The sequence below is a fragment of the Ixodes scapularis genome, unplaced genomic scaffold, assembly GCF_016920785.2.
Source record: "Ixodes scapularis isolate PalLabHiFi unplaced genomic scaffold, ASM1692078v2 PGA_scaffold8__174_contigs__length_109621045, whole genome shotgun sequence".
In the NCBI taxonomy this organism is placed as follows: Eukaryota; Metazoa; Arthropoda; class Arachnida; order Ixodida; family Ixodidae; genus Ixodes; species Ixodes scapularis.
In genome coordinates this window covers 89,117,157-89,144,557 of record NW_024609883.1, presented here as the reverse complement: position 1 = coordinate 89,144,557, position 27,401 = coordinate 89,117,157, and the positions used below count along the sequence as shown (strand labels likewise).

At 45.6% G+C, this 27,401-nt stretch overlaps 1 protein-coding gene across 1 annotated transcript; it reads right to left on the bottom strand.

Moving 5' to 3' along the window:
• Nucleotides 1-226: 226 nt before the first annotated feature.
• LOC120846031 (chorion peroxidase-like) lies at nucleotides 227-25,298 on the bottom strand. Its single transcript, XM_040217640.3, has 14 exons — nucleotides 25,175-25,298; nucleotides 21,875-22,007; nucleotides 20,695-20,918; nucleotides 19,659-19,856; nucleotides 18,726-18,881; nucleotides 16,312-16,413; nucleotides 15,565-15,675; nucleotides 13,548-13,683; nucleotides 12,065-12,274; nucleotides 9,426-9,560; nucleotides 5,556-5,774; nucleotides 4,012-4,181; nucleotides 1,379-1,484; nucleotides 227-422 (listed from the first exon to the last, which is right to left on the bottom strand). The coding sequence occupies exons 1-14, from the start codon at nucleotides 25,296-25,298 to the stop codon at nucleotides 365-367; spliced, it is 2,082 nt and encodes a 693-aa protein (XP_040073574.3). The 3' UTR covers nucleotides 227-364.
• Between the last annotated feature and the right edge of the window lie 2,103 nt (nucleotides 25,299-27,401).

Genomic DNA, 27,401 nt, shown 5'->3' with positions numbered 1-27,401 from the left:
CAAGGATGGGGCGGCCGATGTATACGCCGGAGCAACTAGACGGTGTAAACCCGCCCGTGAGAGAAAACTTCGTCGACGTGTAGGCACCAGTGGACGCTCTCCATTTGCGTTACGTCACATGATGTTCCACGCGTTCTTTTTAATTTTGAGACAGGCGAAGGTCCTCAAATGTTGGCCAAGCAAAAATGTCAATTGGTGAGTGTTCGTTTTAAATAAATCCAGCCCGCCAATCCACAAAAATATTTATTTGAATGTAAGCAAAAGGAAGTACAAGCAAGCACCAAGAGGAGCAATACGACGTCTTCATATATGCTTTAAAGTGTCACAGGTTTTTTCTCAAGCGCCTGTTCATTGTGCAGAGTTCTCATAGAAAGCGGAAAATGTTGATGCTCGGAATGGTCAGGCAGGTCGTAGTCGGGTTTCTGCAATGTAAATAAGCGAGCCTTTAGGGTGGTGCGAAGGGAGTAATCCTTTGGCTCCCTAGTCGTGATTAAGGTCAGTTCAGTAACGGAGTTGTTGTGATTTAATTTTTTTTCTTACAGTTATTGAATTTATTTTTAAACACACTTTCTCGCTAGTTTTATGGTCGTGTAAACGTGATTTGGTGTACAGCGCGGGTAAAACTGAAGTTGAAGGTGGCAATATGAATGACTAAATTAAGTCAAATGAAACGTTGGCTGATATTTTTCGTGCTTATATCACAATATTAGGCGAATGTAATGTAAATGTATTTTGTAAGTGAAACTAGTGTATTTCTTTTTTTTTTTTTTTGCTGTTTACCAAAAGAAGGCGTTCATGCATTTAGACAAAAAACAAAACATCAAAAACTCTCTCGCCCTTCTAGTTCGATCATAAGCTACACGGCCGTTTGTCACTGGCGATCTCAATTTTTGTGTGATATTTTATTTGATGTTTGTTTTTGAAACCACGGTGCACGAAGAAAGAGGTGTTCAAAGTCAGCCAAGGCAGCAAAAGTTAGCTCGAACTTCGCGCGTCTTCCGGCGGGAGGCACTATGGCTTATGGGCCTTAGCGTAAGCCCGGGGATGCGCCGCTCGGCCTTGTAACCAGGTGCGCGAAAAAAGGCAATCCCTCAAGTGAACCGGTTGGCCCCCGATGTACATGAAGGGGTGTCCAAACAGGACTCTACAAAATGCACGACTCCGACAAATCGTGAAAATTGAAGCGGACGCGCCCGCTTCAAGTTTTACGATTTGTCGGAGTCGTGCGTTTTGTAGTGTCCTGTTTGGACACCCCTTTCGACACACAGTCCCATCTCGCGGCCTTTGTCGGGAATGGGAGCGAACGTTAGCCGCGCTTGCTCTACGGCGTGTCGGCTTCGTTACGGCACTTTCATTTTCCACCGTGTTCGTAACTCACCCTGGTCCCGCGGGACGAAAAACGTCTCGTTGTATGAAGCGTATATTGTCGCTATTGTCGCAGATGAGCCTTGCCATCGACGTTTTACGAATCTCCCCGAGCTGACCTGCAAAGAGGGGGGCGGGGGGGGGGGGGGGGGGGGGGGACACAGAAACGTAAGGAAACTTCTCGTAATTAATATGACTATTAGCGGCGAGATGTTTTGGTGGCGCCCTCCTATGGTTACCTTTCGTGGCGTCATTACCTTGTGAACGGCCATTTTGAAGGTGTTTGTAAAGAGCATGGTGGAAGCTTGAAATCATAGCAGTCTCAAACCAACACTGCCAACACCGTCAAAATTGAAGTTCTTCCATTGCTTTTATTTCAGCCGATGGGAAATCCTTTGCTGACGTCATAGTCACCATTCGGCCTACCGTGGAAGACCGATCACAGCGACGCTTTCGATCACTCACGTCGCCAATAGCCGGCGCCAAGTGAATATTCCGCACCTTGTGCTTTGGCCACATGCAAAACATTATCATACCTTGACAAATGACTGCTTCATATACTCACAAATAAGCTTGTTTTATACATCGACCTTCATTAAGTTACTCTGTCATTCACATAATTTGTCACGTCTCATCATCAAGAACGATATAAAAAAGTATCCTTGCATAGTTCGCACTTAGACATATTCCACGCAACGGAAAATACCGAAGCGTTAAACGTGAATAGTCCCCGCTCTATACACCGAAAAAAACGGTACTCGAAAGTCAATTTACGTGATAGGTCTCCTAAAAAATACGTATTTGTAGCTATAGGCTGGTTTTACCTTGAATAATATTCCGACCATGTCGGAGGAGTGTCAAATGCTCTTAAAACTCATTGTAGTTTTTTTTAGAGATTATAGACAGTGCCAGATGTGTGTTTGCGTGAGGACATGTGGGTATGTGGAGAGTGGAAAAAGCGAGGACGACTCCAAATTGTATTGAGAACGCCATTGTTTACACCAAGGTCAAAGCAGGAGCCCCGATGCATTGAGTACGCGGACTCGGCGGCTGTCGTCAACGAAGATCTGCATCAATGATTCACTTTCAACACCTCCATACAAGGTACAGCAGCTTTATAATTCAAACTTACATAAATCGACGAGCGACGCGCTTCAAACTATTTTAGCATTTGCGTTACATACGGGCAATCAAGTAGACGACACTCTATGAGTCTGGTTCGTAAATATGTTAAATAAATCCCGAATTACTATTATAACTTCTCTTCGTTGGAGGTGCTTTTGAGATAGCTTGAAATTTGACCGAAATAACAAACCATCCGGTTGAGAAGACGCGAATAGTTTGAAGATTTACAAGTGCCAATCGCGAAGACGTGAGTAAGAATCACAGACTACACAAAGCACGGAGAGCCGTTCCTTGCGCGTTTTCAACGAATCCTTCCTCCGGCCGCGAACGTCTCCGTTCTACAACCTCAGCTGGCACAACGCAACTAAACTATTTTCTACAGTCAATCAACACTTCAATCGAAACCACTTTCGGTCATCTTCTTGCTTGTTTCCTTTAGATGGCTGGTATTAGCGACGTGCGGGACCAAAAGCGTAGCTCTGGTTGGCTCTCCACAATTGATCAAAAACACACAGTACGATGTCTCAAAAGGAACTGCTTTTTTTTAATATTGACGAAAATGCGACTAATGTCAGACTTCAAACGTTCACCGCCTTGATTTAAAGTCGCAGTCGCTGTGTTCGAGTATACGTTGTAAAAAAAAGACAGTGTTTTCTGCATGTAGACATGATGAAAAAAGTACCCGCGGAACCGCCTCAAGCATTTTCGAACTATGCTTGCTTCATACATCTGTACGCTTCGAACATCTCTGCAGCGAATTTTTGCATGGCCCATGTGTCCGTTATACGAGGAAGAATAAACGACTCAGACGTTGTTCGAAGACAATATTGGCAGCGAGACTGGGGCTCTAAGTTATCACCATGCTTTTATCTCACGAAATGAAACATGTCGCTCGCAATAGACCGATCTCACTAAGCGTTCGGCGCATGGGTGATGCCGCCATAACTTTAGTTCAAAGGAGGCAAGCTGCTGTGCACGAGTCGGCTCATGCCGTCTCGTGCTCCACTCGCGAAGAGCTACAACGGTGTTGTCGCACACGCAGAAAGACTAAAGTTCCCTTCATGCATTGCAGCAGCGGTGGCGTAGTCAAACTGGCTGGTGAGATCAACCTATTGATGACAAGGGACCTGGATAGAAATTGTGCTAAATTACCCTAGCATCAAAAAGCGTGCAGGGAACGTAGTTACACGCGCTGCGCGGGCTGGCGTTGGCAGTAGCATTTTTTTAAAGGAAAAATCTAAAACAAGAGGCAGTTCGCACGTGCGTCCGAAAACGTCTCTTGTTATGTTTTATAATTAGGTGCTTTATACACATAAGACGAGCAAGCGCAGCACATGTAACTACGTTTCCTGTATGCTTCTTTGACGCTTGCGCAATTTAGTCATATAGGTATATTACAACTCGTGACGTCATGGCTATGCAAATTCTGTTAGTGACGTCGCGCAGGGGATCCCTAAGAGGGCGCTCGTAAACAAATTGCGGCGCTAATAAAATAAAAAGACAAAACAAATGTATAGTTACCAGAAGTAAACGATCCAGCCTGATCTTTGTGCTCAAACCAAAAGCGGTCTCCGAATCTGAGTCTCTGGAACATGTGGCCGAGGATGCAGGCAAACGTCGGACCGACAACCCCGCCGGGCACGGACCTCTCCGAGATGCCCGCCGAAAAAAGGTCGATGTCCCGAACGTCGCTGAAAATTAATCAAACGGCACTTTAGAAAAAAGAAACATAGATGCTATACGGATGCAAGTTCGTCTGCTGGTTTTGCAGGGGTTCTGGTGACTTCAGAACGCCGAGCTCTCATTGGCTCTGATTGGAAGAAAGTGGGTAGACCTCAGGGCAGTTTGCTTCGAAGTCTTATCACGATTCATTAATCGGAGTCAACCAGGGCTCGACGTTCGGACGTCCCCGTATTCCTTGCAAAAGAAGCAGACGAGCTACAGCAGGAAAGAATCAACATGCAACGGACGAGAAACACAGTCGAGCATGAAAGAGTGTTCTCGTCTCTGTTTCGCGTCCATTGGGTGTTTAATTCTTTCCTGCTGCTGCTGCCATTACCAACGCGCTCGTTAAGCATCTAAGCGGTCGAACTTGCGGTCTGCATACTATGGATGCAGCGATGGTCTACAACAGACGCCACGAGCGCCCCCAGCCTATACAGTACATTGTAAGTATCACGTGACCTTCACACGGTACGAACCTGGTTTTGACGACGCGTACCGTCTACTGCAGTTCGGAGGAAAGGCCGGTTCACAGATTGGAGTGTGTACGACTGTGTTCCAACTGCGGGTGACCTCTTACGACGAGTACGCACATTGGCACCATCCATCGAGCAGCTCTAGAGCATATCACATCTACTCGTATATTTTAACAATCAATGTTTCTCCATGTGCTCGAAATATCCTTGCACATGACCATTTCTCACAAATAGTGTGTAGATATACGATCTCGCAAATAGCGTAAGACGTCTAGTTCACTCATACGCAGACGGGATTGTGTTCCACGGCTACCCAACGGACGGCACCATTGTTCCAATGTGTTCTGTAGTGTGCCTGGATTCGAAAGTGGGTTGAACTTCTCGATTTGAGTCACGTGACTTCTCTATTGGGTCACGTGACAACTCCTCGATTAAGGCCCGCTTTTGCGACATTACTGATGCGACAAGAAGTCGACCGTACCGAACGAGATCTGCAAGCAGCTGCAAGCGTCTCCAAACCTTGTTCATGGTGAACACTGATGACAGTATCAGTACTTTTGTATGACGGGGGGGGGGGGGGGGGGGGTAGAGCAGCCGTCATGCTGACACATCGTACGAGGGACTCGGGCTGCGCTGCAGACATTATGACAAACTTATGATCATGTTGAGACGGGTCCGTGGTACAAGAAATATTCACGCCTGCGACAGCATCTGCAGACTGGAATTTTATAACGTATTAGCAATGTGAGAACGACTTTAAGCTGAAAGAGTGAAGCGGCGTCCGAAAACAGAGCAGGCTGAAAACGGGATAGTTCATTCAGCCTGTCTCAAATGCCGTACGGAAAGAACCCTTTGATGTCTACTCACGCGTAGAGGGCCCTGTACTGATCCACAATGCTGCTGGGAATGTTTTGGAGCAGATCGTCGAAGGACGTGATGTTGACGCCCGTGCAGAGGTTGACGTAGTCCACGTAGGCCCGTACTCCGTGCTCCCGGGCTCTTTGGATATTGAGGGATATCAAATCCAGACCGAACGAGTCGTTGCGCAGCCGGTACAGGTGGTCCGTCACGGCATTTGTCACAAACCTTCAATGGTCGGGCGTGAGAAAAACGCGCGGAAACAGTTAGTCTCGGGGAATCATTCTCCAATTGGTTTATTTTGTTGAGCGTCCAAAGTGTGTTCTACAGTCGGGGACATGCTTTCTTGGAATTTCTGTTCAAAGTAGGAGAGCGCCGAAGGTATAGCTTTATTCGGTGCTCAAAAAGGAAAGGGCACGTGTGCCCGTACCCTTGACTGCGTTGCCAAGAAAGATTTCCCCGAGTATAGTTATATAACTTTTTTCCCCGGTACCGCTGCTGCATTGTCAAATGCCCAAGTCTTCTTGGCGTGTATGAAAATTAACGTGTAAATACAACAAACAAAAATGTAATTAAATTTGCATTGTATTTTTGGCCTGTCGGAACTACGTTTTTTTTTTCATTCGTGGAGTACCAACAATCCCGCATTATCGTCTCTGAGTGACGCTTCCATAAATTATTTTGTGCCTATGTTCCTACAACCGGAAGTTAGTCAGCCCCAATGGACGTGTGGTGCCTTGGCTGAATAGATAACAAATTTAGCCAGTGTAGTACAACGGCTAACGTGGGGTCTTTAACGTGCACCACGCAGTAGTGATACATGACCGCACGCCGGTATGATGCTCATCCAGATCGAAACGGGCAGGGACCAGGATTGAGCCCAGGATCTCTGAATTCTGCATGGCGAGCTTTCGCCGAGCGTGCTCCTTGATGGTGTGCGCTAGCCCACTCATACATCGATCCCCTTATGCTCCCATAGGTACCCTAGTTCTTTTCAGAAAGAACAAACGTTTCCTGCGACTTTTATTTCCAAAGTTCTTTAATCAACGAAATGCCGTAATGTAAGAAGCGATATGTTACATTTGTTTAGAAAATGTTACGACAGCCTTTTTGGGGAGTGTAGAGAAAGTACATTGGAGAGAAGATAGAGCTGTGAAATATTGACTATAAAGTGCACATATTAGTGATAGCATTGAAAAAAAATCAATATCAGTGATGTTGGCCATCGAGGTGGGAAGGTGGTTCCAGTGTATAGATTTTTGTGGCGTAAAAAATATTCAAATAATGAAGTTTCCAGGTTTGGAATACCAACCTTATGGCTATGAGCAATGCAAGCAGATATGTAGACTGATGGAGTAATTAGTTTATGACGAAGGTTAACATTTGAGTGATATATTTTATAAAAAGACACACACGAGAGGTTTTTCTGCGGTGAATTAGTAACGGAAGACGTAAAGTACTTTTCGTTTTAGTAACGCTGGCAGTGAGGTGATAGTTTGTCAATATAAAACGAGCTGAGCGGTTTTGAATCGATTCAATAAGAGCAGTTAGTGGCGAGTGAGTGGGGTCCCACACAGAAGCAGCATATTGTAACTTTAGACAGATTAGGGTTTTGTACATGGTTAGTTTTAATGAAGATGGAGCGAGAAATTCATTTAGAAGTATCCTAACATACGGATAGCACTGTTAAATATGTATTCAATATGAATCGTCCAACAAAGGTTATAAGTTATATGAACACCAAGATACTTGTATACCGACACTGAAGTGAAAGAATTGATGTTAAGATGATAAGTATGACACACCGATTGACCACGTGACACTCTCATCGATTTGCATTTGTCAGTGTATAGTTCCATTAGGCACTGGTTACACCACTGTGATACACGATTAAGGTCAGATTGTAGAAGAATAGTGTCAGATATGTCGGTCATCTTCCGGTATATTAAGAAATCTTTAGCAAAATGGCAAATAGAAGAAGACAAGTTTTGCACCAAGTCATTTATGTAAATAAGAAAGTATAATGGGCCAAGCACTGAGTTCTGCGGGACACCCGAGGGGACTAGGGCAGTTCAGAAATTCGTATTATTGGCAGCATATGTATGTTCAGCCAAATATGTTATATCTTTAGGACAAATAGTTCAGCGCATTTTAACCTACGCTCTGTGAGCACTTGGCTTGCCCATAACATCAAAGAAATAACCCTATCCCTGAATAGACCTATTGCTATATTACCCAAGCATCAAGGAGAATCCAGGGATCGGTGTTCCACGCGCCACACGCGCACGCCTTCCTTGTATAAAAGATTCGAAGCAAATAACCAAAAAAAGGAGCTGACGAACGCGCGTTCAAGATGCCTTTGGTTTTAGGTATTTCCTCTAGAAAAGTTGCTACTGCTGACGCTAGCACGTGCGGCGCGTGGAACACCAATCCCTGTATTCTCCTTGATGCTTGGGTAACATAGCAATTGGTCTATAGACGCTTTCAGGCAGCGGCGCATGGGCGCCGCCATAGCCGACCTTCAGTTTCTGTTTCCTCTTATTGCGTTCGCTCCACTTCATCATTATCACTGCAGGACAGGTCATTGCCATTTTAGAGTCTACCGTGTCCTTCTCCCCAGCATAGGCCCTTTTGGAGACTCGTCAACGCCCGCTTCGATGGCTCGGCATCTCAGTAAGACAAGAGAAGGTCGGCTATGGCGGCTTAATTTGGCGCGCGCTGAAAGCGTCTATAGACCTTCCGCTAAATCACCCGAGCACCAAGGAGCATGCTGCGAGTGTAGCTCCACACGCTCGACGTGCTGTCGTATGCAGCAGTAATTATTTTAAGGAAAATACCTAAAACAAAAGGCGTCTTGCACGCGCGCTCGTCAACTCTCTCTTTTGATTATTCATTTCGAATATTTTATACGGGGAAGGCGTGCGCGTGTGGCGCACCAATCCCTGAATTCTCCTTGATGCTTGGGTAATATAGAAATAAGTCTATATACCTTTCGCTAAATTACCCGAGCACCAATAGATTGGGGGGTTGTTTTATGTTTATACAGCCTAAACTTCGTCTTCCTTGACGGAGGACGAGTCTCCCAGCTGTAGATGAGCAATTTAGCCAGTGCAGCACAACAGCTAGCCCGGGGTCTTTAACGTGCATCACGCAGTAGCGATACACGACCGTACGCCTGTACGATGCTCATCCAGATCAAAACGGGCAGAGGTGGGGATTGAGCCCAGTATTCTGGGTTCTGCAGCGCGAGCTTTCGCTCCACGTGCTCCGAGCTGGTGTGCGCTAGCCCACTCGGCCACCGATCCCCCCCTCCCGAGCACCAAGGAGCATGATTCCAGTGTAGCTACACACGCTGCAAGTGCTCTCGTATGCAGCAGTAACTGTTCTAAGGAAAATACATAAAGCAAATGGCCTCTTTCACGCGTGTTTGTCAACGCTTTATTATGTTTATTTATCCCGAATTTCTTGCACAAGAAAGACGAGCGCGTGTTGCGCGTGTACATTCATTTCCGGCATACTCCTTGATGCACGACTAATTTTGCAATACGTCTATTACCCAACCACCAACAAGAATGCCGGGAATGTAAGTCTACGAGTCGCACGCGCTCGCCTTTCGCGTATAAAATATGAGAACTAAATAACCAAAATATGGCGTTCACGACCGCGCGTGCATTATGCCTTTTGTTTTAGATTTTTGCTTTGTAACAGTTAACGCTGCAGGCGGGAACATGTGCATCGCGTGTAACTACACTCGTAACAAGCCCCTTGAATCCTGGGTAATTTGGCCAAAGGTCTATTGGGTTCCAGACAAATATACCTGGAGTAATGGGTAAATTGAGGGTTGCCGAAAACTTGAGAACTGATTTACTTGAACCTTACTTATCGAAAGTCTGCGCTGGCTGCTGAACGAGGCCACGCAGAAGGGGGTCGAGTTGTCCGTTGTAAAACTCGAAGGGAAAGAAAAAGTTTTCTTTGAGGTCCAACGTGGCATTACCGCCGCCAAAGAAGTTAGGCCTGGAATGAAAATATATAGGTAATAATTTCTCTGGAGATATAGAGTTTTATATCTACTGATGAACGATACGCTAAAATAGGTGTTTGACCGCAACTATGCTTTAACCAATTTCCTACTCTCCGAGCGCGTACATTAAGGTGCGCTGCAATTTTGCGATACATATGTACGACTCCTGGAGGCTGGGGCAGGTGGTACACGCCAAGAAGACCTAATCTCGAAAAAATTCACAGTGAAAATTGAAGTAGAGGTGTCGTTTTTGTACCACTTAGGTTTGATAAAATCACGTGAAAAACGAACAAACAATAATTAATTCAATATAGACACAGATCAAATAAACATGAGTGAAACATAGTGAGTTTGTTGTAGTTTGTCAACAAATTGTTGTTTGTCAACAAAATGGCTACTCGTAACTCTGCACCTTGCCATAGCAAAATGCAATATTTATGTCAAGTATTTCTATCTCAATTTACCTTGGAACAATTTTCTACGGGAAAATATGTTTTCGTTCTCCCATAATCCCCAATTAAAACGGTATAGGCTTCTCTGAATGAAGTAAATACTTCCCAAACAACACACCGAAGAAACGCCTCAAGGTCTATCCAACTTGGACACTTCAAATGGCGTGACGCGACACAACTCCTCAAGGTAGCGTACGTCATTCCGCTTTGGAGCGGTGTTTTCCTTTTTATCCGGAGGAAAGCTCTTTTTTCCTTTTCTGTTTTTGACGGAAGCAGTTAGCGTGCCCATCAGGTTCGAACAGTCTCTCACAGGCCTAGTTGGCTATTAGTCAAGGCCTCCGCTGCTGTTCAAGTCTGAGCCTCCCGAAACGGAAAAGGGAAGGATACGAGAGTAAGGAGGCGAAGATGCTTCGCGCGGACCGGACCCAAACAGCCGGAGCTTTCAGACCTTCCTCCGATGGAAACGGCTGCCTGCATCCGGAACAGAACAGATGGACAAGCACACCATTGGCAGGTCGAGCGTGACGTCAAGCTTGAGGGGCACGAACGTCAAAAAACGCCGAGGCGGCGAGAAGGAAAGCGGAATGCTGGACAACAACTTTCACTTCATTTGGCGGTAAAGTGTCGCTTTACGCGCATTGAAGTGTATTGTTCGGACAGGCCTTTAGCTGCCTGTAGGGCTCCTCAAAACAGGCCACTTCAGATGGCGTGAAGCGACATTTCACTGCCATATGGAGTGAATGGTGCCGTCCGTCCTACCGGTTTCCTTCTAACCTCCTCTGCTTTTCTATGATATCGATACTCGTCAGACGTCACACGCGACCTGCCAGTGGTGCCCCTTCCCAATTGTTGTTCCGCGGTCCGTGGCCTCAGTCCTCACGGGAGGAAGACCGAAAAGGTCCGCCCTTTCGAATTCGGCTCGCGATACGAGGCTTCGGCTTCTCGCCTTTCTATTCTTCCCTTTCCCGTTTTTTACAAGCTCAGACATCATAAACAGAAGAGTTTTCCACTGAAAGCCAACAAAGCATGTGAGTGGCTGTCCGGACCCACGTGATGTGCATGCTCCAGGCTTCCGCAAAGAGCAGGATACAAAAGAAACCTTGAACACGGCGAAAAAAAAAAACGAAAGAAAAAAAGAAAACGGGCCAAAGCGGACAGGCGTACGCAATATGGCCGTGATGAGTCGTTTTACGTCATTTGATGGTCTAGTTTGGTCAGCGCTTGACGTTTGCCATTCCCAGGGGCCCAATTTTGGCTTACTAAGGGTTTGCTGCATTGCATATAGTTAACGCCAAAGTATTTTTGTTTGGCTTTTTTATCTGGTCCGTCACATAATTGCCAAAGTGCCAAAATTTTACCAAAGATGCCAGGTATCAGCCAAGGAATCAGCATATAAGAACAATTCTGGCACTTCTTCAGCCATTTAGATCCAGAATTACCGCGTGCACAACAAACTATTGAAAATCAAAGGCTTATTCGGACATTTCCCAATGAGCTGAGGCACAAAGAGGACAGGTGAGATCCGAACATTCAGGCAGTGAAGCTTACAGCCGCAAGCACACTGAGCATACATCATAAAAAAAACACCGCGTTGGCTGCAGAGATGTAGACACGCCGGACTCATATTCGAAGCACGTTCCTTTCAAACTTAGCTATGCTTCGAACATAATTTCCGGACAGATTTTATCACCAACGACGTCAGAAGGTCGTCATTCAAAAAAGATACAAGTCTTAGACAGTTTCTCCAGACGGCCTTTTTGTATGACTGTCGGTAGTGTGTCTAGTCGTTAACGCCGGGATCTCTTTGGCAATTAAGGGCCAAAATATACCGAGTCTCTGGTCAAAAAGTATAGAGTTTGGTTTATACTTTTACTTTCAGGGACAAAAATCGCTACTCAAGAAAAAAGTATTTTGGCCCCCAAAAAACAAGAAAAAATTGCTCTACTTGGGATAAGTCAAGCACACGAAGGACACGCCTTTGCAAGGCACTTCACTGCTACCAAAAATGTTACACCTCTATGTTCAAAACAAGTTCTCCAACGTACATATTGAAAGAGCCGTCGATGAGCGTGTGACCAAGACGAAACGCTGCCGCCGCAAACTCGTTCATCATCGTGGCTTCCACGCTGTCGTTGTACCTGGTGAAGCCGGTCCTGAGAAGAACGAGTTGGTAGCGTGCCATTTCGGCTGGTCCCATGATCACGGGCAACCACTCGGAATACACGATGTGCTGAAAGGTCGCCTCCACGATCCTCCTGGAGGTTGAAAAAGGGGCACGCACCGAGAAAAGATGGTATTACTGGGAATTCCTAACGCCAACTAATTGTGCCATGTCCGAAAAAAAAAAGTATATGCCTGGCTAGAAGTTTTGTTATATATCTATATCAAATTTTGTTTGTGTCTTAATTTATTAATTTTAAGGATGTTAATTTTTCCCCGAATTTTTTCGATGTTACTTTGTAAGTTATTTATGGAAACTGCTGTGGGAGAGCTGGAATAATTGTAGCCTCTTTGGTCACCTTTCTCTTTTGCAGCAGTGTCGATGTTATTGCTTTTATGTTCGCGAATGTTTTTTTTTTTTTTTTTAATATCTTTATTTAGTATCCTTCGTCCGTTGACTGCTGTGAGGAGACCGGCCTCCTAGACACGGTTATGCCTAAGCAGAAGGTTTGTTTGCGCTTGCATCTGTTTTTTTTTATTATTATTATTCTATTTGGTACAAGCAGTGGTTAATCGAAAGGTACAGCGACCGTATTTATATATGTACTATCTGGTACGAATGAAATGCGAACAGCAAAACCTAGAGGCAACTAGGAAGTTATGAAACTGCTGCGTGGAGTGGAGAGAGGAGCAACGAGCGTATGCACATCGCAATAGACGCACACCCTCGCAGCGCCTTTTCCATCGCGTAGTTTCATGAGTGTGAAAAACGTACAACATTAGCGCCCAGATTTTTCGGTGACACCCTTTTACTGTTCTCATCCCTGACGTCAAGACCGGGATTTGCCTCGTCCTGATGTTAAGAGTTTTGATCCAGGCTACTTATCACAAGTTTCCCACGTCACGTGGGATGGTGTGTGTCATATGTACGGATGAAAGTTCGCTGTGATCACGTGCTTAAACCGACAGCGGCAAAGGTGACACTGTGATATTTCCGTAATTGATAAAAGCAGAAGTGAGTCCACTAAAATCGTCATAGCGAGCATTTTCCATCCGCGGAAAGCCAACCCGGGCGACCCTTGTGCTCACATGTCGTCAATAGTAGCGCAAAGCCAGACTACGTTTTACTATGATAAACATGCCTGGGCGTTGAGGGCTCCGAATGATAATGAAAAAAAGGAAATTTTTCCAATCTACTATGCGTAAGGAGTTTGGCTAATCACAAAAAACGCATCGCCCTCAACAAAATGCATGATTAGGCACGGAGCTTGGCGTACGAAATGATCTGGAACGCCAGGTTCAGTTCAAAGTCGTTCGAATCCCTTACGACGTTTGATGATGTGGGGTGAAGTGGTTGAAACGTCTTACTTGGCCGTTTGAAAGATCTTTTCATCGTTGTAAAAGGGGCGGAGAAGACCGATTTGACCGGCGAGTCGGTTATGTTCCCGAAGGAAGACTGTATGGATGGAAGTTAGTCCAGGATGTTCGTTGGCCCTCTCGTCTCCTGGAACGCACGGATTACAGAAATCAAAATCATTATGTTTTATTGCACAATACTTTATACAGTGAATTCGCTGAACATATCAACCATCGAGACGTCAAGGTGACGTCACTTGTGCCGCTTGCCCGGGGATTACAACATAATGTCATGATGTGCCCAAAGCATGGCTGCTTCCACATTGAGTAAAGGCCCTGTCACACTGAGGCAGCAGTTGGACAACTCTATCTGGCAACACGAGGAACTTGTGTTGCCGGTAACCCTCTCACATCGCGGCAACAATACTCGGCCAACATGTCACTGCCACCCGGCAACCGTGTTGGCCGATGTGTTTTCCGACCACTCGGTCACACAGCGCTGACGGCGAAGACAACACGGGGAACACTCCGCCATCTTGTTTACCTTCGTTTGTGTCCGATGCGGCGTCACTGGAAATGGGACTCCACAAAGGGCTGGTGCGTTCGAAGGGTCAGAAATTACCACAGAACGACATCAACCAGTGGCTGAGATTAGAAAAGCTTGACACGGGGAGGGTTTTCCAGCCTTTATTTTATCAAAATGCTCTTCATTCGCCGACAGTGCAGAAAGCCTTAACCAAGGAAAGTGAGATCGCTGAAATATGATCGTGATTTACACCACCGCATGAAGTGCTTCTGTCCGGTTCTTTCTTTCATGTAATTCATATTTCTACTGTAAAATTGAGTTAGAACCGGCAAACCGCCAAGGCGTATTCGTAGCGTGGAGTTGAGCTGAACTGACAGTGCCTAAAAACGGCGACACCGACACGATCGCCCTTCATAACAATCGGCGAAATAAATATTTTTCAACGGTGTCTATTTGCCTACCGCCTGCTATGTGACCGCTTCATTCCCGCAAAACGTCCTGGGTATTTTGGGAACAAATCAAGTGTTTAGTAGTGACTGTTTCAAAGTTTTAAGCATCAACAATCATGATAAGGGTGGTCGTTTTAATGCTTCGATTTTTTAATCTTTGCTTTCCTTGATTATTTTTATTATACTTCATCAGCGAGTGAGTATGCAAGCCATTTAATTTCACTAGCAGTAATGTAAGCTGGTCACTAGGCGATTCTAATTTCAACACCAATCTGAACATTCACGACCGTAGCTGTGACGATTTCTACAATCGCTTTCCGGAATTACGCAGTAAAAACATTCATAAAATTATTTGAGCTGCACGTCAGCCTTTATTATTGTTAAATAACGTTTGCTAAGCCTTTATTTCAATTAGACGTTATTGAGATGGAACTAGCTCTGCCACCAGAGCTACGTGTGCTGTAGTGTTGCTGGCCCGAAGTTCGCTCAGCCAAAGGTCAAGGCAACACACGTTGTGCAACACAAGTTGCTGCTGTTTTTGTTGCCGAAAGCTGTCATACCAAAGCAACATTTTGGTTGTCGTCCATGCTGTGTTGCTGTTGCTGCGATGTGGCAGGTTTGTAGGACAACACGTGGAGAAATCAACAAGTTGCCCGAGTGTTGAACAACCTGTGGTGTTGCTGATGCCATCGCGTTGCCCCAGTGTGACAGGGCCTCTAGTCCCCACACAAGTTTCCGCACAATTAATAGCTTTCGTCGCCAAGAGCCACCAAACTCAATTTATGGACTCTTACCCCTTTGCTGCTATTCTGAAGTTTCACGTATGATGCTATTTTAACATGGACTAGTCTGGTTCACTGAACTTGACCAACTTGGGGGGGGGGGGGGGGGTCTTACACGAAAGATCGACTACTCGGTTAATAATATATATATATATATATATATATATATATATATATATATATATATATATATATATATATATATATATATATATATATATATATATATATATATTTATATGTATCGGAGGTGTTTTTCTAGGCGAGCTTACCTGCCCTGAAGCAGTACTGATTTTTGCTGGGATCACTGCAGCGATCCATGGTTGGGTGGAAACTTCGGGGTAGCAGTTCTCGTCCGGATACCCTTTGACTTTTCAGCATTCCTAAATAAATTCGGAAATCCCGCATTTAGCAGAAGGTGAATTGGAAACTATACGAGAGGTTTACGTTGATCGTCATGGGTAATTTTGATGTATGTACGCTCACAAGTAAAGGCAATACCGCACGCAACGCGCTTCCTTTAAGATACATATATTAATGCATCACTACAGAACTAAAAAAAAAAACAAGACGGCATGTGACTTTTTTTTTAAATTCTTCATAAACAAATGCATCCGCGTCGAAAAAAAAAATCCGCAAAATATAACGAGTTTTTTTTAAAGTGTACGCCATATCTAATAGCAGCTGTGCCAAATATTCGTGTACGCCATTGTTCGAATGCGTACTCCGACCACGTATTGGGCACTGTTGCTGCGTTAGCCTTCGACGTGAACTCGGCTGAGCTCGCGGCAAAAACGAGTGCTTTGCCAGTGTTTATCAAGAACACGGTTGCTGCTTAACGGAGCCTTGAAAGGGGTCCGCTGACTCAAGGCTGCTGTAGGTCGTTCCCAAATTAACGTTAGCAGACACTTAAAGGGAAAAGATATTCAGCCATAAAGCTTGGATTTCCCGCTCACACCAGTGTACTCTGCTTTCCCACAACAAGTCAAAGATGGCATTATTAGGAAAACCGTGCTTGCCTCTACTTAGTGAACGTAGCCTCTGGGTGTCCGCTGCACTGCTGCCGTAGACCTGAGAATTGTCCAGGTACGAGGTCAATATATCTTGCTGATCCCTATATCCTGAACGTGAAGAAAGTGGGAAGGTTTCTTTCAGATGACTCCAAGCATCAACAACAATAACGACCCTTATATGGCTTCTTAAGGAGTGGTTATTTTTCCTGCCTTCAACACCCATTAATAAAATGTGAGTAATTCAAATGTATTGAATTTAATTTAAAATATTACAATAAATATTTTTCGTATACTATTTATGAGTAAATAACAAGTCGTAATTTGGATAAATGCAACAAAAGTTGTAGACGTATACGTAAATATATCACTTTCAAATATCATAAGCGCATATTTGGGTGTTCCCCAGGGGTATGTCTCGTGGCAAGCTTAATTTTTGTGAAATTCACAAGCGAAACACTGGAGATAATAGGGCATAACGTTAATGCTCAGTTGTTTGCCAACGTCCTCTTTTACTCGGATATTTCTTGTCATGAAGACGATTCGTCAACCTAACTACCTGGTTGTCACAACACCGCCCCATTTAAACTGGACCATACATATTGACAGTCTTAACTTCAGAGCCAAAACGGAACCAAAAAAATTTCGAAGGAGTCATTCTTCACAAAAACAATACCAAATCGGAACGTCTGCAGTAAAATAAATAGTAGCTGATGACAACGTGAGCGCGTTTTGAAGAGTCCTTACCCCAACTGTACATTAAATTTGAGCTAACCCTGCAATTATGCTAAACGAGAGCTTGAAAGAGATCGTGTCGCAGAAAAGCCGGCGTCGCTGTCGGTGGCGTGACACGGAAAAATTGTGATCGGTCGATATGCTTATCACGTCACAGTCACATGACCTCGCACGGGAATTTCAAACAACCCACAACGCTTGCGTGAAACGTAACGCCACGTGTGGAAGGAAGGTGATGAAAACATGAATGTAAATTAAAGGTCGCCGCATATCTCAAATGATTTCACTTTTATTCAGGTTATGAGAGTTGGCGACCGCGCCGGAAAACAAGGAAGTTTGCTTTGTGATTGGTACATTGCCGTTCTTATCTGATATTAAGGTAATCTCAATGTCTGGCGAGCGATCATTATACACCAACTCATGTTCACAAACAAACCGGAGCGCCCCTAGCAGACGCCAGCGCGCCGCTCATGCGCGATGGGGGTGTGGGCAAGAAGCTCGCCGTCGCCATAAACAAACCATTGGAATGCGATGTTTTGGGCGTCGGTGTGAGTCCCCCTGCCCCTTTCGCGTTCGAATTGTTGATTCTAAGTGTTCCTGGCGATGTCTGACTACTTGAGCGGCGTCAGCGAAATTACCGAGGCTCGTTACACCCAAAAGTTCGCGTGAATAATGTGACATGTGACGATTCATTTCGCGTGGACGCCGCAGTATGTACGCTGAAGCCTGATTCGCATGATACGATTTCGCTCGCAATTTTCAGTCGCGAAACCGCTCGGGCTGCAAAAGCGTGAACCGTAACTTAGATGGTTGACGTCGATACTGAAAATCGCAAGCAGAATCGGACAAAGTGAGTTTGGGATAACAAGGCGGTGACGGCCACTGGCAACAATGATGAACATCTTCTTGTATCTCCTGTTTACATCGAGCCTGCTTACCAGCCTTCAAATCTAAGTATTTTGAGTCCTGGACTTACTTCCTATCGCAAGTACCGGGCAAACATTTGATCTACGGGCCGGCGTCGTCTTAGAGAGGAGACGACAGGCAGAAACGTTTGAAAGAGCAGACGACAGTTCGAACGATCAGGCGGCCGTTTGAGCTTGAAGACGCACTGAACGTAGTCCATAAGTGGTCAGCAGAACTTGACGGTTTTCTGGGGTTCATGTTGGAACAAAACAAATAAATCTGATGACCACAAGTGTCCGTGAATTCAACCTAAAGTGTTTCCCGCCCAAGCAATCGTTGTCCAACGGCGTCTGCTTTTCCGTTTTCGCGGCACATATACAGATCCTCGGACGAAGCGAGCACGTGAAAACAGGCCTTTAAACCTTTCTCAAGACTTTCGTTACGGCCCCAGTCACGGCGTTTTGACGAGAAGGCAGGTTTTTGTCTAGTTTCTTTCAAAACAACGCTGGAATAGACGTCTGACATGGGGACTTCTGCCCACATCCCAGACCGGAAGTGCGACCTACGCGCCACCACCGCGCCGTGACGTCAAAGAGTTCAGTTCGTGTATAGGCTAGCGACTCGCTACGCATGGCGTGTCTCAAGCTGTTATTGACAGTATCTGTCCTACTGCATTACCCTTACGAGCATTTTCAACAGGTGAATGAGTAGGTGGGACTGTCCAGTTTGAAATCGGTCATGGTAAAGTTAAGAAAGCCCGATGAGACCCTACTAAAACTTGCCGAGGTTGCAGCGACTGCAGGGCGCCGACCGTGGCATGTTGATGCACGTCTGGTTGAAACGGGCAAAGAAGGGGTCGCCAGAAGGAATGTCGATGGAAAAGCATTCCGACATATTTCTGGTACTCGGCGAGCAGCAGTCGATGACGTTGTTCGGATCTGCAGTAAATGTGTGTGTGTTTTTTGTACTACATCACTAACAGCACCCTGTTGCATCTGTACAGGCTTTTATATATTTTCTGAGCGCTAAACAGCCAATGGTACGTTTAGAGTCTATTACCTGTAATTTTTATAAATGTCATTTGGAGCTATACTTCGTTTCATTGGAGCTATACGTTTTTGTATGCATTCTGTCATCCTTGAGACAGTCATACTGTAGGGCTGATTGGTTGGTCCCTTAAGCTCGGAGGGTCGGCTACGTCTGCACTTACGGAGAGGCGAAATGTAGCCATATGTTGAGAGTGCGGCGTAGAGTGCAATTATGATGTCTCAAGACTCATAGCTGGTTTAATGGCGAGAAAAAGCGCAAACATGTGTTTAGGCAGAAGGGAAACCTATGCACGGGCCGATGCAATGAAAAGTTTAGCAACTTACAACCTCTTCTTTAATGCGTCCGATCACTTTAAAATAATAAAGCATGTTATCACAAGGAGATGCCGGACAATCTGCCTTCGGGTGCTCAACCTTGATTTGTGACTTAATTCAGCTCTCCACAGATCAGATTTCGAAGTAATTTAGAAATCAGAACTGTTATAAATCTAATCTGAACGTCGTGCTCCTTTTTGGTATAATGCAAACTTTTATCGATCGCGTTCTTAAATAACGCACGCGTACATGGCACCACCCAGCATCATTAAACATTCTGTAGAGACTTGAACCCCAATGTATAATTAGATTTTGTGTTTATTCAACTCTATAATCCGTCAGACAACTCACTTCCAAGGTTGACGATTTCTCCCGGGTCCGGCATAAGAGGAGCCAAAGCAAAGTCGTGGTCGATAAATTGTCCTATCTGCATCACCATGTGCGTGAAGTTTATTGCCGGGTTGCTCATGTCCGAGTGGACCGTGGAAGAGATGAGTCTCGCATTGGGAAGTGGTCCTCCGCTTATGGCAACTCTGGGCGCGCTGATACCTGGTTTTGAGAGAACTAATTCATTAATTTGTTTTTAACGATACCTCTGCTCCGCACTGAAAGCAATAACAGGAAAGGAATAACGGTTCAAAATATATGTTGCATTAGTAATAGTAGTAGTACTAGTATCATCAGAAATAATAGGAACCTGCACTTTTCATCAAACAACCCGTTGTATTCTGATGAACAGTTTAATGGCGAAAGTACGCTAGAACAGGTAAAGGTTGGAGTGATCGCCCGTTTTCTATCGCCCGTCAATGTCTCCTAAAAATAAGCATGATCGCCCCCCCCCCCCCCCCCCCGTCCCATGCTCTCCTGCACTCTTCAATTACCACTTGCGCTATTACAAGGTAACTTTTTTATTTCTTGTAAATCCAGCTAAATGACCGCTTGTGGCAATGAGGAGTATATTGGGCGTGTACCTCTAAAAGCAGAATCAGAGTGAAACACTTATTTGTCTTAGATTGCGTCAAAGAAAGTAATCTAGCAAGGAAAGGATATAATGAGGAACTGTGTCTTGTGTTTGTTTAGACGGCGGAAAATTAATCAGCCCCGTGGGCGAGTCCACCGTAGAAGAGAAACTTAGCCAGTGCTGTACATCTATTAGCTTGGGGTCTTTAACGCGCATCACGCAGTGGTCATACGCGACAGCACCCCGGTACGGGGCTCATCCGAATCTAAACAGTCAAGGGTGGTGATTGCACCCAGAACTTCTGGGTATGCAGCGCGAGCTTTCGCTATACGTGCTCCGAAGTGTAATGCATTGACGTAGCATGCTACCGATCCCCCATCAAAAAGTGAAGGACCAAATTCAGAAAAGCTGCGAGATATGTTTTACCGTCCTGGTAGGCGGGAGGGAGCAGTCTCTGCATGCAGGATCCAGCGCTGCCCCATCCAGGGTTCCTCAGGTTGTTACAGGTCCCGTCGGGTTGCCTGTACCTTTGCTTGGGGTCGCACGTGACGTTAGGTTGCGGACACGTGGCGGCCAAGGCAGTCCCGTCCACGCTAATGGCCTGGAAATCGACATCGTCTGCTCTGGCCTCAAATCCGGCGTTCTGCACGCTGTCGTCGAAACATGGGAAAGAAATATTCAAAATGACTATGTGAAAGGTGTGTTTAAAGAGCAGTTGTTTTCAAGCGCCATAAAGCCAGGGTCATGCTACTGCACGTCATACAAAAGACAGTCTACTCAGCAAGCAGATTAGAAACCGAGTCACCGCGAGATTCGTGTTTCGAATGCCGCAGTGCAATGAGTTCAAGGAGAAACTTGGGCACGCGGCATTAGAACCACGGATATTGCGGGTACTCGTGTTTGGAGAGTGTTTCTTAGGTTATGTATCAGCAGTGGGACCCCGGCATAATGGTTGCTTTGCTAGTTCGGGGTGAAGAAGGGGGAAAGGAGAGGATTGGTGACCAACTCAAGTCGCTGACGGAATGAGAACATCTGGTGGACTCTTTCGGACTCTAGTTCTCCAGGGCGCGCTTGTTGCCTTCGGTTGTGCTTCACCTGCGGGTGCACACTCGAAACTCACGAGAAGCCGAAGCGTTAGGAAAATTGAGAACCACGCGCTGGAGGCGGGACAGTTGAAACCCCTTTTGTCTTTTCTCACCCTGTCGGTTACTATAGAACGGCATGGATAGAAACACAGGGGAATGGTGTCCTCCAGGGCACCTTTATGTGTAATCCTTTTCTAAACGTGGTTAAACTATATAGATTGTTGCAACATAACATCTGTAAGAAGAACATTCTTTCCCAGCAGGCAAAACATTTGATTACATGTAGGAGGGCCGCTGTTAGAGCGGAAGAAATACGATCCACCTCACAATTTTATAGAATAGGTGATGAAGATCTGTAAGCGTCTGTGTGGGATTGTAGAAGCGCATGTTTTCGCGGTGTCCAATTTGTTGCAAAGCAAGCAACCAGATCAAGTTGCTTTGTGAACTTTTTAAGCATCTTTATGTGTTGGTGTTATGAACACTTCAAGCTCCATTTTGAGAAGTGGATTTTTATCACTTACCTACGAAGGAGCTCCCTGGTGGTCTCTTCGAAAAGTGTCGCCACTGCTGCGTTCTCGGCAGCTTCCTTGGTTGCTCTGCGACTGTGCAGATGACGTTGCGAGGCGAAGGGACACCCAGCCGGTTGAATAGCAGCTGAGGCATTAGAACCAAAAAAAAAAAGGAAATTTGGGGTGTGTGTATGTTTATACAGCCTAGAACTTAGTCTGCCTCAACGGGCGACTTGTCTCCAAGCTGTAGATGACCAATTTAACAGTCCAGTACAACCGCCAGACTGGGGTCGTTAACGTGCACGACGCAGTGGTGATGCACAAACGGACGACTGTACGATGCTCATTCTGATCGTAATGGGCAAGGGTAGGGATTGAACCCAGGCACCCTGGGTTCTGCTGCGCAAGCTTTCGCTCCACGTGCTTCGAGCTGGTGTGCGCTAGACCACTCGGCCACCGATCCCCGGAATAGAACCAATCGCGCACTGAATGCGTTTTCTTTAGAAGCTCAATTTAACCGCGGTAAGCTGTCTTTCAATAGGCCAGAAACTGATGAGCTGTGAAGGATATCACTACCGACGAGGTGTCGGTAGTGATGTCCGGTGGTCGGGGAGCTGCTCGATCGGGTGGGTGACTCCGGTAGAGATTTCGGCTTCCTGGGGAGGAAGCTGGCGGCTTCAGAGGTCCAGCGTGGGCAGCGCAGACGTAGGGGGATGGTGTCCACCTCCACCAAAATGTTACAGCCATAATGAAAATTATTTACTATACAGTGAAGGGAATAAGATATACAGATATGGTGGTTGGTCCTTCAAAGCGTGCACTGCCGACATCGTTTATTTCTTCACCGTCGGGTCGTTTCGCCGCATCTTCTTCTTCTTCTTCCCAATATATTTGCTTGCTCGATATTTCAGAAATAGGGAGGAGTATGATGTCACACGACCATAGCGACCACTGACGGCATTCTCGGTGGAAATCAGAATATAGACGCTTTCAGGCAGGTGTGCATATGAGCCGCCATAACCGACTTTCAGTTTTTGTTTCCACTGATTCCGTTCGCTTCACTTCATCATTACTACAGCAGGACAGGTGTTCGCCACTCTAGGTGTTACTGCGCCCTTCTGCCCAGCATTGGCCTCTGTGGAGGCTCACAAACGGCCGCCTCAGTGGCTCGGCATTTCGGTAAAACGAGAGAAGGTCGGCTATGGCGGCTCAATCTAACGCGTGTTTAAAGCCTCTATAAGATTCGAAACAAAACCATTTCGCCTGGATTTACCGACCTAAAAACGTAACATACGTTGTAAGAGTTTGCAAAGTACAAAAAAATTACTGTGCTTTCTTTTTTGTTCAATCTCATTTGCGCCTGTTCTACCACTGCGCGGGAAAAAAAAAAAAAAAAAAGACCAAAACAAAAAACTTTTAAAGTGGCTCCAGTAACGTGACAAAGTAATTTCGTTTTGGTGTAAAGTTCCCTTGCACCAAAATGTGTAATGGCAATTCGAGCTGTAGCTTAGAGAATTCATAGCTTAGTAGTGATAAGAGTAATTCCAAATGTGTTTTATAACGTATAAAGATCTGCGCCGAACGAAACAACGAGTTTCCATCCAAGGCAGCAACTGCATTTCTTTTGGTGCCGCCGGAAACTAAGTTTGAATTAAGTGGGTACCATTGAAACGTCATCATGGCCACTGATCTATTAAAAAACCATTTTCGTCGCTACAAAAAAAAATTAAAAAACACGTATGTAGTTTGTATAGTTCGTATTAATTGCTTTTATCCAGCAGAACACCTGCGTTCCGTTACAAAAAACTAGAATGTATGGTTCAGAAAGCAATCAACAGCGCGTGAAACGACAGATGTCGACATGTGTGAAGTGGGGCAAGTAGCAGACTACACTGAGCTCTTGGACAACGCTACCCATCGTAGTGGAATGTGGCTATCTGGGACACTAAATTCTTCTCGATTGCTAGCAAAACATTCGGTCGAAGTCGTGTTCCCGGTCGTGTGAACAAGCACTTGTTATACACCCATGTTGAAATTCAGTGCCATCTGGTGTCTCAAATATCTGTTCAGCTTTTGCAGCACTAGTGACAGTGAGGAACACGTAGTTTATCACCGCGCTTCGTCAGTGGCTCGGGGATACAAATAATGAGGGCGTCATGCGCAGGCTTTATCGTTAAGAAGCTATATCGCTTGGCAAGAAAATGACCCTCTTTTTTAATTTATTTTTCATTCATTTATTTTTTCTTATTAGCTACAGCGACCAAAGTCCTTTACAGTAGAGGGAGTCTCAGTTTTCAAGATCAAAAGCTTGAAGAACAACAAGACTCAAAGCTCGCACACTTATAAATAACGTTCTAACTCACATATAAAATCCCCACCCCTGCCCGTTTCGATCTGGATGAGCATCGTACCGGCGTGTGGTAGTGTATCACTACTGCGTGGTGCACGTTAAAGACCCCAGGCTAGCGGTTGTACTGCCCCGGCTAAATTGCTCATCTACAGCTGGGAGACTCGTCGCCCCTGTGAGGCAGACCAAGTTCTAGGCTGTATCAACATACACACAACCCAAACATATAAAGATAACGTCAAAAATTACACACATACAAATAAAATTGAAACTCACATACATATAATAACCTTTAAACTCCTACACATAAATAAGAAGAATAACAAAGCAAACCCGGTTTCAAAATTGCAGAGTTTTTACAGAAAAACAGTAAATAAGGCCCCCCCACCCCCCCCCCCACACACACGCACACGCACAGGTTCGAATCCTGTCGACTGCGCATACATTTCTTTTTGTTTTCTTCTTTTTTTTTTTGCTCTACACGAGCACGTGAGCACGTGAGCTCACGAGCACGATCGCAAGCACGAGCACCAGCAAGATCGATGAGAGCACGGACGCCAGACGGACAAGTCTAGACCCTAAGGAGCTTCGCCCCTAAAATTACACTAGCGCGATCAGGCTGACCATGACCGGGGATCAGAGAATGGGGTTGTGAATGAGCTGGGCACACGATGTGTGTGTTGACGACGTCACACGACGTCATGAGGTCACGTGACTATGACGTGACACGGCGTCGTAGTGACAAATGTTATCACGACGTCACCAGCCATCAGAGAGTGCCACTTGACTTCGTGACGTCCCGGTGCCCCGCGACATGATGATGTCACCACATCCCATCATGATGTCACGGTGTCTGAGGCCTTCGTGAAGGTTTTTATAACGGCTTTTTGGGACGGTTTTCGCATAAAATACGGCTGATAAAACACATTGTGTGTAAAAAACAAACGATAATAGAAATCACGCACCTCCTGCGTCCCGCTTTGAGCGTGACATCTGGATATCGGCGTTCCTCTTCACGAGAAGGGACTCCCTGGCGCGTTCAGTGGCTGCGTCTATTTCGGCCACACTGAATTCCAGAGAGGCCGCCATGTTGGACGTAGCGGCGAAGCACATGACCGTTGCCAGCAGCCAGCTGCAGCAGAAGTAGGGAATGGGGCACGTTACAATAGCAGACGACAGACAGGTGGCGGAGTACTTTGCGCCAAATGTGTTATTTTTCTCAGGGAACTGAAGCTGGAACCGAACTTGACCTTTTTTGTCCAGAGCCTGGGTATTGTGGCCCGAATTCGCCCAACAAAGAGTCAAGGTGAAGCCACACTTGACTTTCTTTGACCAGAGCCTGGGTATCTTGGCCCAAGTTCGCACAACAAGAGCCGGAGTTACGCTTCACTGCTGTTATTTTAGCAATCATCTTGTATCTTTGGGACTAAATTGCCAAACGAATGCCAGTTGCAGGTTTCTTTGTGACTGTTCGGGTTTCTAAGGTGACAACCTTGGGCATAAACTGCCAAAACAATTGCCGTATGTAGGCTTCACCTCTTATTCTTCGATTCACACGTCTTTGGCCCAAGTCTGGCACTTCGACAGTCATGTGGTCGAGCCCAGAAAAGCCATAAAAACACACACACAAAGAAAGAAGTAATCTGGCACTAACTAACGCCTCGGAAAAAACCCGTTATATAGAGGCCGAAGTTCTGTGCGTCAAGAGTGCTAAGTTCTTGCCAAGTTAAGAGTTTCTATGGCATGCTGCCTCGGGTATTAATCTCCATGTGTTTATGGACTCTGCTTTACGACAGACTGATAACTTTTCGGAATCATGCAATGGTAATTTAAATAAGTTTGACTTTTGGTCCGTGTACGTGTAGACTGCATCTTACTGTGAGTCTAATCGCAGCCAACGTTACTAAAACACTCAGTTGGGAAACTCGCCGTCGAAACCTAGGCCGCTGGCGTCCACCGAGACCGAGCTAAATGCGACAACAGCGCCACTCTTTGTCACTTGTCTGTACTGTGGTCACCTTGAGCTTTTTGAAAGCCTATTTTTGCGTAAAAACAAACGGAGAGGACTCTTTTTGTATGAAATTTATTGGAGTTTAGTACAAAAAGAGGGGCGCGTTATGTTCTTAAAATCTTTAGTTTGCAGGGTTTTGCGGCACAATTAATATTGTTTTTATACAACCATGCCTCAGCGGTCCTTTCAGGTAGCGCGTCCCGACCTAGGTGCATTTTAAATTCGGTAGGTCGACGCGGCGCGTCCGCCGGGGAGACGGGGTAGCACCCCTGTAACATCTTCCGCTGTATCTGTTCTTAAAGCCAGAATAGAAGTTACGTGCAGTTCCTCGAGTGGCCGCTGCGGGAGATATGGTGGCGTTGTGTTCGTCAATAGCTCGGTGCTCGGAGACAGATTGCGGCCACTTTTTCAAAGCTGTCTCTATGGGAGTTTCCCAACTGAGTGTTTTAGTAAAGTTGATCGCAGCCGACGCTACGTTCCACTGGAAGCAATCAAAATCAAGTAGTGCCAAAAGTGCAACGTCACGGCGCTGATCGGCCTTATCCGTTTGCTATCACCAACTAATCACGCACAGTTAACTGGAAGGTGAAGCAATTCTGCATTTGATTAAAACACTTAAATCGAGTTCATTTCGCCTCCCACGAATATGAAGATTATTACTTTTTTGTTCAATTTCGTGCGCAGAGACCGCACAAACTCATGTTCAATATACCGCCTAAGCCCACACCGTGCCTAAGCCCCACCCCTTTCCCGGAGCGTTACGCCATAAAATAAGTTTTCAAAATATCCGCTCTCGCACGCATCTTCAGCGCCTAACAAAGCTACGGAAAAGTACTTTCGGCATTTTTAATTAAAAAAAAAAAAAGGTCAGAAAAAGATGGTAGGATGCGGGTGCGATAGAACGTATCTCCTGGCAAGCTTGCAATCGCAAGCGCTACCCACACGAGCGACACCCGCTTGGTGGCCGAGAGATACTTTTATGACGCAGCGACCGGTCGGAGTTTTTTCTTGGTGCTTTGTCGGGTTTCGTTACATCTTCGGGAAAAACGAACGCGATATTCAAATTCACGGGATAAACACACTAGAATTCACCTCCCAACTCGTTCTTTCAAAAAATTCCATAACGCGTCACGAACCCGCGCTTTTTAGTCGAAATTCGTTTAGCCAATCATAACACACCA